The 15,079-nt window shown below is 38.1% G+C and overlaps 1 protein-coding gene across 10 annotated transcripts in view; it reads right to left on the bottom strand.

Annotated features, from left to right (window-relative positions):
• The window catches only part of RBBP5 (RB binding protein 5, histone lysine methyltransferase complex subunit), a 31,753-nt gene extending 17,238 nt beyond the window's left edge, over positions 1-14,515 (bottom strand). For 7 of the 10 annotated variants that reach the window (XM_074322270.1, XM_019711447.2, XM_074322274.1 and 4 more), the window contains exons 1-3: positions 14,369-14,512; positions 6,490-6,515; positions 5,460-5,632 (exon numbers count right to left, since the gene is read on the bottom strand). In XM_074322270.1, coding sequence (XP_074178371.1) covers positions 5,460-5,632; positions 6,490-6,515; positions 14,369-14,387 — 218 coding nt within the window. In that variant the 5' untranslated portion in view covers positions 14,388-14,512. Of the gene's footprint in view, positions 1-5,459; positions 5,633-6,489; positions 6,742-14,368 lie in introns of all 10 variants that reach the window. The other 3 variants (XM_019711445.2, XM_019711448.2, XM_074322272.1) reach the window with 2 other exon arrangements.
• Positions 14,516-15,079: the final 564 nt, after the last annotated feature.

Genomic DNA, 15,079 nt, shown 5'->3' with positions numbered 1-15,079 from the left:
CCCAATAACAAGACGGGGCCTCCCATCTCCCCGGCAGTGTCAGAGGAGGCCTGCTAAAACAGGAGATTTAAATAATAAACAAACGCTACAGTCTTACAACACAATACCCAAAATGCCCAAGTTTCGACTGAAAATCACTATCAACCGAAGGAAAAAGAAAATAACTTAAATAAGAAAAGATAATCAACAGATACTAACAGAGATGACATAGATGTTAGAATTATCTGACAAGGTTTTTAATGCAGTCGGCATAAAAATGTTTCAACGAGCAATTGCAAACATACTTGAAACAAATGTAAAAACTAGAAAGTCTGACCATTGTTACCCCAATAAATTTTAATTAAAAAAGAAAAATCCAGAAAGTCGCAGCAAAGAAATAAAAACTAAAATGGGAATTTTAGAACTGAAAAATACAATAACTAAAATTAAAAACTCAGAGATGAGGGCCGGCCCAGTGTCTCAGGCAGTTAGAGCTCCATGCTCCTAACTCCAAAGGCTGCCGGTTCGATTCCCACATGGGCCAGTGGGCTCTCAACCACAAGGCTGCCGGTTCAACTCCCGCAAGGGATGGTGGGCTGCGCCCCCTGCAACTAACAACAGCAACTGGACCTGGAGCTGAGCTGTGCCCGCCACAACTAAGACTGAAAGGACAGCAACTTGACTTGCAAAAAAAGAAGTCCTGGAGGTGCACACTGTTCCTCAATAAAGTCCTGTTCCCCTTCCCCAATAAAATCTTTAAAAACAAAACAAAACAAAACAAAAAAACTCAGAGATGAGTTCAGCAGACAGTGAAGAAGAAAAAAAATCAGTAACCTGGAAAACAGAATAATTAAATCCATATCATCAGAGTCCTGGCAGGAGAGAGAAAAGAGTGGGACTTAACAATATTTGAAGAAATAATGACTGAAATTTTCCCATTTCTGGCAAAAGATATAAAACCTCAAACAGGATGAGCTCAAAGAAATCCACTCCAAGACATACACAAACTTCTGAAAACTAAAGACAAAGAAAAAAATCCTGAAAGCAGCAAGAAACGACACCTTATCTACGGGGAACCAGTCACATGACAGCAGATTTCTCATCAGAAACCATGAGGTCAAAAGGAAATGGCACATTTTTCAAGTGCTGAAAAAATATAACTGTCAACCCAAATTTTATATTCAGGAAGGAAGAGGTAAATCAAGACGTTTGTTGCCAACAGACCTACCCTAAAAGAATGGCTCAAGGAAGCTCCCTAAATGGAAAGGAAATGAAAGAAGAAGAAATCTTAGAACATCAGGAAGAAAGAACAATGGAGAGACTTCAAATATCTGTAAATAATACAGACTGTTTTCTCTTCTTGAGTTTTGTCATATGAAGCAAAAGTTACAATACTGTCTTATGTGAGTCTCAGTGTATACAGAAGAAATATTTGTGACAATTACATTTATAAACCAGAGAGAGTAAAGAGAGGTAAGGTTTCTAGGCTTCACTTGAATTGGTAAAATGTCAACACCAGTAGACTGTGATAAGTTATGTATATACAATGTAATACCTAATAACCACTAACAAGCTATACAAAGAAATACCCCCTAAAATACTATAGATAAATCAACATGGAGTTCTAAAAAATGTTCAAGAAATCCACATGAAGGCAGGAAAAAGAAAACAGAGAAATGAAAAACAGAAGAAGAAACAAAAAAAGAAATCCCAAACCAGTATTTATCCAAATTTTGCAACAAAGAGGAGTTGCTATTGAGGAACTCAGCAGCCGACAGACCTCCATGGTTAAAAATGCAGGCTCATGGGTCAGATTTATGCTGAGGCCTAGACATTACCACCTTCTAACAGTTTGATCTTCAACAAGTTATATAACTTTTCCAAGCTTCAATTTCCTCACCTATAACATGGGAATAACAATAGTATCTACCCACAGACTATTGAGAGAATTAAAATTCATATATACAAAATTCTTAACCCAGTGCCTGGCACATAGTGAGTACTCAAAAAATATTAGGAACAGCAGCTGGATGGCTCAACTGGTAGAGCGCAAGCTCTGAACGACAGGGTTGTTGGTTCAATTCCCGCATGGGATGGTGGGCTACGTCCCCTGCAACTAAAATTGAAAACGGCAACTGGACTTGGAGCTGAACTGTGCCCTCCACAACTAGATTGAAGAACAATGACTTGGAGCTGATGGGCCCTGGAGAAACACAGTTCACCAATGAAAAAAAAAAAATTAGCAATTATTTGTGTCAGAGACAAGATAAATGTGTTCTCAGACTCAGGACTAGAGGGACAGAGGAAGGCAGCGGTAAAATGAGGAAGTGCATATGCAGTGATTAAATTCAAGTCTGCACACAAAAGGACTGGTGCTTCTCTTCCACCAGGTCTAGAACACTTGCAGTCAAGCTTACCCCTAAGAAAGGCAAGTAGAGGATCCTTTAGAGAATGTATACCTAAAAAAGAGGCCTACAGATGCTGTAACTTGAGGTTTCACAACAAAATGTCAGCAGACCACCCAATTTCAGTGGATGATGGGAGGTCAAGAGGGTGAGCTAAAACTCAAATACTGTAACAGGAAATCCATGGATAATTTCTGAAATTCACAAACCAAGAAAAAGTGACATACATGTTATTTAGAAATATGAAACTAAGTATCAAAAGAAACAAAAAAATGGATGCACACTAAGAATGAGACAATATTGGCAGTGGGAAGAAACAAGGGACTGCTTTCGTTGCTGTTTTTATAAGCTTTTTATCACAATTTTACTACAAAACTGAATGTTAGCTATAATTCCATTTTTTTTCTTTAAACACTTCTATACTATAGTATCTTTTGCTTTCACAGCATGATTGTATTTCTGTTGTATTAGAAGCAAATCTAATTTTAAGAATTAAATTATAAACTGAGATAAAAACTAAGAGGGGTTCTCCCATTAAAAATAGTAATCCTTCAATTCCAAATTCCATAAGCTCAAGAATTAGAGATTATCATACCTTCTCACATCTGACAATTTTATTTCTTTCCAAAAGACAGATGGGTCTTTACTTATAGTATGTCTTAGAATCTTAAAGATCATTTAGTTCTACCTATGGCCTCCATCCAGTGTTGAATTCCTTCTGTAGCACCCCAAGAAGAGGGCAGCAAGCCCAAGCAGGGACAATATCACTGATATATTCTTTCCTGGGCAGTCATCCATCCCTGGGCACCTTTGCTTGGGAGTTCTCCTTTATACTAAGCTAACATTTGTTTCCCTATTACCTACTAGTCCTGCTTCTACGCCTTGCGCCAATTTTTCTGTCTTGTACATGTTAGCTCTTTAATAGTTAAGACAGCTATCATGCCTACCCAAATCTTCTCTTGGTGAAACTTTATGTTCAAATATTACACAACAAATAAAATAATAAAGTTATACTCCAAAGGAGGCTGAATTTTAAAAACCCCACAAAATGCATGTAACTATTAATTATAATGTATAACTATATTTATATATACCATAAGTTAGGGGACAGTTAAATAATTATGATGCCTATATACTATGCAATACTATATATATACATATATGTGTATGTGTGTATGTATATATAGTGCCAAAAAAATATACACACATTTTAAGAAAGGAAAAAACTGTATTAAAATTGTAATACTCACTATATACCAATAACAAAAAATGAATACAAGTCACGTTTGACTTCTGCAATTACAAGAGGTGCTCAAAGTGGTTACCATCAGCGTCCAGACACTTCTGATTACGGTGAACTACTGCTTGAGCAACGTTGACCAAAGTGTCCACTTGTATACATTCTTTTGGCACCCCCAGATATATATATATACACACACATATATACATACACACATATATATGTAAATATATATATATATGTGTGTATATATACCTACATATATATTTATGTGTGTGTGTATATATATGTATATTCCACTAAATCGCAAATACAGTTCTTGTACAGGACCTATGAAGCTCCAGTACATGCACCTGTACGCATATACACCTCCTCCTTCTAATCAAGAAGTTCTCCTTGCTTTGTTGTGTGTGCCCAATGCCTACAGAACCCGAAATATAATTTACATTCAATGTTTCAATGAATAAATAAATATACGAGAGAAAAACTTTATGCACAAAGACATTCACTAAGGATTATGTAGAAGAGAAACAAAACAAAAATGGTTAAGCAAATTGTGGTTTATCTGTCAGAAGATATATAGCCATAAGAAAGTTTTTAAAGCCTATGCAAGCCGGAAAATGTCTGGTCAGTGTTAGGGAAGAAAAAAAAAACAGAATACAGCACAATTACAAAGTCTGCTTTTTAATATATAGAAACATCAAAATTTTTATAGTAGTAATATCTACGTAATGGAACTATGGGAGATATTAGTTCTTTCTACTATGTGTTATTTTCCATAATTTTGTAAATGATTATATAGTATTTTATAATAAAAATATATGCATATTTTAATAGGTAGGAGTTCTAAAATTAGATTGTGATGATAGCTATACAACTTTGTGAATGCATAAAAAACAGTGAATTGTACACTTTAGCTGCGTGAATTTTATAGTATATGAATTATATATATCTTAATAAAGCTGCTAAAAATATATGTATCTGTTTAAATCTTTATTGCAAAAGCATAACAATAAAAAAAACTAAGTGCAAAGGAGCAAGAAGGGACCTAAGAGATCATCCAGGCTGGTGCTCTAATTTTGCATATTAGAGAAAGGTTTTGGCCAAAGCCACCAATGCATTAAAATTCATTAATGGCCAAACCTAGACTGGGATTCAGGCCTCTTCCCAATCCAGTACTTTATAATCCAGTGGATGCTTCTATCTAGACAAAGGAAGTATGCTACAGCTTAATAAATCTAGATCTGATTAGGTGCTTTTTTTGGCCCCAAGTTCATTTCAAAGAAGTGCTGCCCCAAAATAAGATTTTCTGAAGTAAATATTCTCAGATAGTAAGAAAGAAATCGATGGGAATATATATATAACCAGAGTTCAGATCAATACATGCGTATTTGATAGAAAGCCTTAGTAACACAGAAAGCTCAATGAAGGAATGGACATGTGTGTGATAACTAAAATGGATGGAATTCAAGAACCTGCACAAGGCAGGACTAGATGACTTTCAAGCTTCTCTCCTAACAAGATTTTTTATTTTAAACGAAAGATCATTATCCAAGATATCACTATGGCTACGATATGTAAATATCTCTTTTCAGTATTGAAATATTCTCAGACATAGTCTGACATAGACCCAGAGTATACACTGAATTTCTCATCACAAAGGAGATTCAAGCACAGCATGGATCCAAGTTCTACATAAGCTATGAGCAATTATATTACTAATGGCTGAATACTTCAAACTCCAAATACTAAAATATCTACAATGAGATTGGCAATTACACAATCACCATCCCAATTTAATTCATATTAAACATATTAATATTAAAATTCCTTACCATAAAGAGCAGACTGGATGGATGTGTGCACTGATTATTTTAGCAATGCCTCTTGTCAAGAAATCCCAGATGACAATTCGGCCATCATTGCAGCCAACTGCAAGCAGTGTGCCCCACCTGTTAAAGGTGCAAGTCAGGGCCATGCTGATACAATCCAAAGTTCCATCAGCTTCCTAAAAATTAAAACGAACACAAGAATATAGACAATAATACCCAAGTATCCAGATTATTTTTTAAAGGTTCTCTACCACCTATGACACTTCTCTTGAATTTAAATTATGTACAAAACAATCTCTGTGTGTGTTCTTACACCCATTAAACTAGACAAAATGAAGAAATATTTGTAAAAATAGAATTTTTGGAAATAGATGGGATCACTCCCATATATTACCACTATAACTTTGTACACACACTCTCAAAGGCAATTAGGCAAAATATAATAAGATTCATTAAAAGAGTCTTCTTATCCACCCAGTAATCATAGTTTTGGGAACTTATCCCAAGAAAAAATAATTTAAAACAAAAACCCTGGAACAGCCTACATGTGTAACATTAGGAAAGTCAAGTAATTTCATATTAATATCAAGCCATTTAAAATAACTATAATGACTACACTGAAACATATTCCAAGTATTACAAAATATTTTTACATTTAAAAATGTAAAGCACACTTACAGCATACATACTGATTATTACTATCTAAAAACATTGACCAAAACTAGAAAAGCACACAATCTATGTACAGGTGATGGTACTGTTTGTGAGCCTTCAAGGTCTTTATTTAATTTAAAGGTAAATGAACTATAAGATATATAACATTATGGTGGCATTTCCAGCCAATATTGCCTATTTCCGCCCCTGCTCAAAATTAAACATTTAGTTCCATATTATAGCAAAAGATGTATCATCACATTTAATGTTTCTGTTGTCAAAAAAAAAAAAAAAAAAAGGATCAAAACACATTTCCACTCTAACACAAAAGCTAGTGAGTTACCATGTTCCTAAAATCACAACAATACTATCCTCTTACCTCTGGATAATTCTGCCCAAAGGACTCTGCAACAAAGCAAAGAAAGAGAGTTGATGGAACATGTGCAACATCCCAGGGATCTCACAGCTCATGAGTGGTGTAAGCAGTGGTCTGCAAAGTGTGCCTGTTGAACTGAGCCCTTTCAGGGACTCGAAGGTCACACCTATTTTCATTATCACACCAAGATGGTACTTGCCTTTTTACTCTCATTATCTCTTAAGTTATATAGGAGTTCTCCTGAGGCTGTACGACCTGTGATATCACAACAGAGTGAATGCAGAAGCAGATGTGAGAATTCTGCCAACTTCGATTTAGGCAAACATTACAGAGATTTGTAAAATAGTGTCATTCTTCTCACTAAATATTTTTCTTTTAGAAAATAGTTATTTTTCATAAAAATGTTAATTTATATAAACATGTAATAGAATTATTATGGTTATTTTTAAATAACAAACTTTTAAAAATAAAATTAGTCAAATTATCTTAAGTCCCAACTATTCTCTAAAAACTTTAGTAACAGCAGTGAACCAGTAGTGATTATTCCCCTTACTAATAATAGCATTTAGGCTATAACATAATCTGGTGGTTAGTTAAACACACAATTCTTCATATTAATTTCTTAAGCAAACAACATTTTGGTACAAGCATCCCTGAATGCTTCTCCTACATTAAATTTGGTATTTATCCATTAGTAGTAATAAACATTTCAGCCCCAGATGATGCTATGATGAGCCTGCCATCTTGTCAGAAGTTTAATTTCAGCAGCAGCGTCACCTTTGTCAGTATTTACTTCTAAAGACTTTATTACAATGATTTTTAAACTATACTCTGAAGTCTACAGGTCCAAGAAAGTTGTTTTATGTATAGGGCATCTAAGTAAGATTTAATTTAAAAAAGGAGTCTACTGCTTTAAAAAAGTCTTGAAACCACTTTATTACAATTTGTCCTTTATAAAAACTAATAGAAAACTATAGAGTGAAAACATTAAAACTTACCCCCCCAAAAAAAAAAAAAAAAATACAGGCCCTACAGTTAAGAAATCTAAAAGAAAGATGAAACTCAAGATAAATAATTGCCCAAAAGGGTATTTTCCTTGATTTACCTAATTGTGCACCAGACTTATAGTACTAGCTGATAACATTCAATTATGAAAGAATGAAATGCTGAAACTAGATCAAATAGGTTTTTCTTCGAAAAAAATCTTTTTAAAGTTACTGAATACATATAATAATGTATAATTAAAAAATGATAGTTTCCTCCCTGCAACCCACCTTGGTGAGTACCCAGGTAAAAACTTCCATATATTTCTATATGCTTATGTATTTCTATATGTTTATGGTTTAATTTGTTTTTTAAATAAAATACTACACTTATTATGTGACTTGCTTTTTCAACAATATATTCTATACATCTTTCCAAATTAACAGCATAGATCTATATTCATAGTTGAGAAACAAACAAAAAGGAGTTATTTATTTAAAAATTAAAAAAACAACAAAAAAACCCAACAACCTAAACATATAAAGTACTCAGGAAGAAACAGTGTGACTTGCTGTGTTGGGAGAAGGGAAAGTCATATATAAGATTGAGAGAATCCAAAATCCAGGGACCACTTTAATGTATGATTACCCCTCAACACAGATTACCTGATTCTGTATTTTTGTTTTATGTTTTGGTGTTTTTTGTTTTCTTCTTTTTTTTGAGGGTCATCCTAGTTAATAAAGAAGTTTAAAGGGGCATAAAGAGAAAGTGACATACAAAAAAGACTAAGCTAGTTAGGGACACTTTGGTTCAAGGGCCTTTTGCAAGAATGTTGTCAAGCAGGGTTATGGGAGCTCAAGGCCATATGTAAGGAAAAAAGGTAATAGAGAAGGGGCGGCCAGTTAAGTCAGGTGGTTAGAGCGTGGTGCTGATAACACCAGCGTTGCTGGTTCAATCCCCGCATAGGCCACTGTGAGCTGAGCCCTCCTTAACAAAAAAAGGCAGTTAAAAAGGAAGACACAGGATACGTAGGAAGAAAACTACAACATTTTAGTTAAGGCCATAAAATTTAAACAAATGAAAAGACAATCTACATTCTGGAATGGGAAAGCTTAATGACTTTCTCCAAAAATCAATACATTTTATGCAATTCCATATGGATTAAAGCCAAAAGCACATTTTTTTTCTAAATGTACTGCAAATATCACTGATACATGATAATGGTGGCATTTCAATTTAGTGGGAAATTTATTATACAGGGATTAAGTTTTTATAAAGCCAACACATACAACAAAGACAACCTACTATCCATGTGAAAGAAAAAAGTTACAATTTCTCATCATGTATAAAAATGAGTTTCAGGTAAATTAATGTTTTTAAAAAAAAAATCTTAGAAGAAAATCTAGGAGACTACGCGCATAATCTAGGGTGGATAAAACCTAAACCAAGTGAGGAAAAGCAAAAGAAAAATCTATTTGATTACATGAAAATTAACATTTTGCATATACAGTCAAGATTTAGAAAAAAATGTGCAATGCAGATGACCGATAAGAGTTGAAATCTATATCGTAAAGCATGCTTATACATCAACAAGGAAAGGAAACAACCAAAAAGAAAAGACAGTAAGTATGAATAAGACCGGGTCTTATATCAATTTTTGCTCCAAAAGACGCATTAGAGCTGACTGTCCGGCTAGGTCTTATTTTCAGTGAAAGAGGGTAGATTGAAGACAACGAGCTGCCGTTGAGCTTCTGGAGGGGCGGCCAGATGTGTCAGTTGGTTAGAGTGTGAGCTCTTCAAAACAAGGTTGCGTGTTCAATGCCCGCATGGGATGGTGGGCTGTGCCCCCTGCAACTAAAGATTGAAAACGGCGACTGGACTTGGAGCTGAGCTGCGCCCTCCACAACTAGATTGAAAGACGACTTGGAGCTGTTGGGACCTGGAGAAACACACTGTTCCCCAATAAAAAATTAAAATAAAAAGAAAGTTGTAAATAATAATGTATATAAAAAACTTCTATATCTGAAGAAAAACAAAAACAAAGCCCTTACAACACCTATGTTTAAATGCATATGAGCAAGAAAAACGGTACAAAAGGATAAACTCTAGACAGTTATCACTAGACATTTATCATTTGGAGAAAGGGAGAAAGATAATTTTTCTGCATGCATATTTGTATTGTGTCCACTATTGTGATAAGTATTATATTTGTTAATTTAAAAAGCATGAAATTAAAGAACCTAAACGAGCTTTCCAGGCTTAAAATCCCACTGGCTCACCATTGTTTGAAGTGCTCAAACCTGCATTTATCTTTAGCAGCTACAGCGTATTTAATGCTTATGTGTCAGACTCTGCACTAAATCCATCTTTATGTTATCTCACTCAATCCACGCACAGATGAAAAAAGGTGGGCTTAAAGGTTAAGTCACTTCCCAAGTTCACACAGTTAAAAACTGGCAAAATTGGGGCCTGACCCAGAAAACATACAATCTTGCCCAAATTTGACCTCTAGGTTACCAGTCTATGATTTGCAAAATACACCTTCCCTTTATTGAGAGTCAGAATTTGTCCATCTCCTATTCTTTCAGCTAGTCTTCCTTTTTCTCCCAAATCTCAAAGCTGACCAAGTTATTCTCAGGGCTATGTAAGCTCCCTCAGGGCCAAGAAATGTAATTCAACCAAGAGAATTGAGTTAAGTGACTTCCCTAAACTCTCTACCCACTGAGGGCTTATCTTGGCAACAACTAATGTTTACTTTATTTGTTCCAAAAAATCATCCATTTCTCCAGAGAAGGCAAAGAAAAGTTAAGCATTCCAATTTCCCTTTGCCTATAAAGCTGATAATAGGCACACCAGGTATCTGTTGAGTGTTGCCTGAATACTTTTGGAATTATACCATCCAGTCCAACCAAGCAGAAAACTTCTTGCCTCTTCACATTCCACGTAATGTTAAACCCTTTCTAGTTGCCTCTTTTTGACAATCTTGGCCTCCAATCACATTAGGTTTCCTGACACTACTCTTCAAAGCCTGTGCCACCCTCACATGGTCACCTTCTGCTGTGTGCCCTTCTTTGTGCAGCGTGTCCTTACCATTTCATTCAACGCCATTTCATTATAACGTTGATGAGCTGCTGTAGGAATTTAACTGGTTTGTATCAATTAGCCCATGATAAAGTTGGTTTCGTTATACTTTTGCTTAAAATCACAGAACCCATCAAGGACACTGAGGACTCACTGCATGCCTTTTCAGAATCTGAGTTTAGATTGCTTGCAGTGCAATCACATTAGTTTCTTCAAGTGCCTCCTCCTTTTTTTCCTATTAGGATCCTTTCTCCAAACAACCTTTTAGCTTTCAGGCCTTCTGCCTCCCAGTCTCATGACACGAGGTCATGTCTATTCTCTAAATAGCTGAACATCCCCCTTCTTACAGACTTGAGTATCATGACCTCTCAACTTTATGGACCTTTTCTCCCAATCGTCCTATTATTTATTTTCTACTTGCCAACCAATTCCTCCCTATTGTAACAGTTAGATCCAGAGTATCAGTTTCCATTCTGTTTCCTCAATCTAACAAGTGATGACACCGTTGGTGGAATTTCTTTTAGAGAAATGCAACTTGCAGGTATCTAGATAAAGGATCCACCACCCCATCCAATGCCATCACTACCGTAATTGCTACATTTCCTAGGCTCCAGTCTTGCCTCACTCATCAACCCTTCACAAAGCTGCCACAGCCAACTGTCTAAACCCCAGATCTCATGATGTCACCTACCTGCTAAAAAATCTCCTTGCTAAACAATACACTAAACTTGTAAGTATAATTTTAAAGAGCATTTTCAATCTGACCTCAACCAGTATTTTCCAATTTATCTTTGGCTAACTCCCCATCAGCACCTCACATAACCTGCCCTGAGCACCACTGTGGACTACTAACCATATCCTGAACATACCACACACGTTCATGCCCTCAGAACACTTGCCCCTATGCACTTTACACTGGTCACTGCCTCTCCAACTTGTCCCTCTGGAAAACTCCTACTCCATCTTTAACCGTCTGGGTTAAACGGCACTTCCTCTGTAAAATCATCCCCAAATTCTACTGCCAACCCCAACAAAGCAGCATTGCTCTTTCAGCTGGATTCCCATAATGCACTCATTCATATGGTTCCATATTACACAGTTATTTATGTTTCTCTCCTCCTAGCTCTAAGTATTTATCCAGGGCAAAGGCTGTATCTTATTTCAATGTTTTTCAAAAAAAAGGACCTAATCCACTATAAATGGATAAATCAATTTAGTGATTACATTAGAAGATATCAGAAAACACTTAGTATAACAAGGACTAAGTATAATTTGAGAAACTTATGTGTGTATGTATATATAATGGGTTTTGATTAAAAATGTATTTGTATTCTGAGTTACAGGAAAAATAAGTTTGAAAAACTCTTATTTAACTTGGTATCGCCAGTGCATACAGCCTGAAACACAGCAAGGGCAGAAAGTGGTTGCAGAAGTAAAATTAGTACTTTGAGTGTCCGTATTAAGAATGTATTATCATTCATTTCCTTTATCTGGCCACATATCCTTTAGTATGTACGCACAGTCACACTTCTATTCCTTTCTCCTTTTTCCTCTGCAATCACTGACGTTCCCACTTTAAAACTCAACCATTTCCACAGAGATTTATCTTTTTGGACCCAGCCTTCTTTTAAATTGTCTAACCTTCCTAAGTTTCACGCTCATGAATCTTCTATATAATTAAAAACCACCTTTCCCATGACTCTGCTTTAGTTTTTAAAAATAAAGGTCAACCCTTTCCTTCCATTTTGTCTCCCACACCTTCCTAAAATCACTGTTATCTGGCTTCCGCTCCAGTTGCTGAGGGCGCCAAGCTGCCCACGGACTTAACAGAGCAGCCTTTCTCTCTCAGCTTTCAGCCTCAACTACTCCACCGTCGGCTTCTACAGAAGACACCACACCAACCTGCATATTCTTCCTCCCTCTCCATGGATAAATATGTGGAAAGCACTCAAAAATATGCCCAGCTCATACTCATAGTAAGTACTATATAACTGTTAGTCAATGTATTATCATTTATTCTTCCTCTTATTCCTTAAATATAATTAATTGTCCAAGATTCTATCCTGAGCAGTTTTCTTTTCCGCCCGCCCCACTTTCTCCCTTGGTCATCTACTCACAAGGTTTCCATTAGCTCACCTGTGGGAGGATAACAACTCTTTCATAAATCCAAACCTCGCCCGAACCCCAAATCCACACTCAGCATCCCCAATGCTGTCTTTCACCAATGTCCTAAAACGATTATCAGTAGTATCACTACTGGTTCCCATCCTTTTTCACTCCACTCTCTTCACCACCACCACCACCACCACCACCACCACCACCACCAGCAGCAACCAATTCTCAAATTCTATCAACTCTACCTCCTCAATTTCTATTTCTTAGCTCAGACCTTTATCACTCACCTACTCTAGCCTCCTGAAATGGTTCCACACCCTCCAACACCCAACTAAACAATGTTGTCAGATAAATCTTTTTTAAAAACCATAGCTCCATAGTTCAGATTGAGTTGCCTCCCAGGTCAAAACCCTTCAATGGACCTGCCCTACCGTCCTTCCAAAGCACAAACTTTTCAGCTGGGCATTCAACAGACTCCACAGAATTGAAGGCAGCAGCCCCGTCTCTTGGCCTTCTCTGTATTCACAGTACCCACAACCCGGCCAAGCAGGAACATTCTTAGGTCTTCCTCACTGACTGCCGTCTCAAATCAAATACATTCCTAGGAAGCACTGCTCCCTGTATCTTCACACTTCAGGCCGTCAGGATCTTACCAGCCTTAAATGTCCACTCAAACCTCCAACTCCTCTACAGGCTTGCAGTTCTCGATTACCTTTGTTCTCCTGCCCCAGAGATATTCCTTCCGTCTTCTAAACGTTCTTATCATTGGTAATGATTCTTAAATGCCTGCCTATGTTCACACATTATGGATATTTACATATCACTTAATTCCCCTGCATAAGAAAAAGCTCCTTAAAGGTAAAGCCCATTTCCTAAATGTCTTTGTAGCCTTTTGGGCAGCCAAATAAGCCTTCTGGACTTTTTTCTTTTTTCTTTAAAGAGAAACATAGCCATTAAACACAGCAAGTCACTTAGGAGTTCTGGAAAATTTTCAGCTATCCCTAGGCTACCACGCTAAACACCTAATGAAAGCCTAGGAAAAAGAACCTACTTTTTAAACAACTTCGGTAAAGGGTCAGGAGGAAGTGACTCAAAGAGAGCGAGGAAAGGCTGCCTCTGTAAGTCGCACCTCGGTGTTTTACACACCATCCCTGGACGTTCAGGAGCTTAGATAGGAAGTCGAGATAACGAGTCCAGTGCCAAGGATGCCCTTTACTTGTTTAATGACTCACAACTCTGAGACGTTTTCATCTGTTCAAGAGGGACTTCAACTAGGTCTCCAAGTTCCCTCCCGCGGCTTCCCGTGTTTCTACACAAACATTTGGCCCGTTCAGGCGGCCAAACCCCTGACAAGTCTTCGCAGCTTCACCTCACGCCTCACTTGCTCCGATTCCTCCTTCTCCAGTAACCCTGGTCCTGCCTACTCTGCGCTACTTCAGCGCCTGTGACCCTGGCCATTTAAACTAAGTCACAAACTCTCCCCGTCGCTCCACAACTATCAGGAGGCAGCCTTGGGAGAGGCGACGCGTTCTGCTTCGGCAGAAGCTGAGCTTTCCCCTCCGGCTGCTACACGTACACGTCAGGGGCGCAGGAGACGCGCCGCAGACCAGGTCCCTCGGGTGGCAGCCCGAGCCCCTCCCGCCGGGATTCCCTATGTTCCAGGACGAAAGGATTCTCCACGACGCAGCCCAGCTCGCCTCACCCAGCAACTCGAGGTTCATCCCTGAGGACTCTGGCCGCCGGGTCTCAGCTCCAGCGACGATACCTCTCCCCAGCCCGCTTCTCAGACTGCGTCCAAACTGGGAGCTGCCGCAAAGCGCCCGCCGCTCCCTCCCGGGACTTTCTAGTTTAGAAGACCCCGCGGCTTCCGCTTTCTGCCCCCGCCTTCCTCGTGCGTTTCCAGTGGGCTGTCCACAGATATGCCTAACCAAAAAGAAGAACAAATGCTCTCGAAATCACTTGATTATGATACTTATCAAGAGATAACAATGGTGTCCTCACTTCGTGCTTTAAAACGTGCAAGGATTTGAGGCCAGTTTCTCCCAGGACATGTACGTGGGCTAGAAGTTTCAGGCATCCGGCTAAACCACCCGAGCTTGCGCGGAGTGTGTCCGGCGCCGTGGGGCCGACGCGCTGCCTCGGGAACCGCGGAAAAGTTCCGGGCAGGTCGTGCCGGCAAAAGCGGGAAAGGTCCGTCCCCAGGGCTCAGGTGTGGAGCGGCGCTGTTTTCAAGGCGCGTGCTCACCTGTATGTATGTAGCTACCGTGTATCTGTCTGAGTCCCGTGGAGATGACTTCACGTTTGTAAAGATATGCCATTGATCCCACAGAAACGTACCATGGCATTTGTGAGTGTTGACCACGACCCTGAAAATAAAGTGGAGTGACAGGTGGGCTGAGTGTCCTTTAGCTTG

This window comes from Rhinolophus sinicus, linkage group LG17 (assembly GCF_036562045.2).
Source record: "Rhinolophus sinicus isolate RSC01 linkage group LG17, ASM3656204v1, whole genome shotgun sequence".
Lineage (NCBI taxonomy): Eukaryota > Metazoa > Chordata > Mammalia > Chiroptera > Rhinolophidae > Rhinolophus > Rhinolophus sinicus.
The sequence above is the reverse complement of the archived record's forward strand: the minus strand, read 5'-3'. Positions and strand labels throughout refer to the sequence as shown.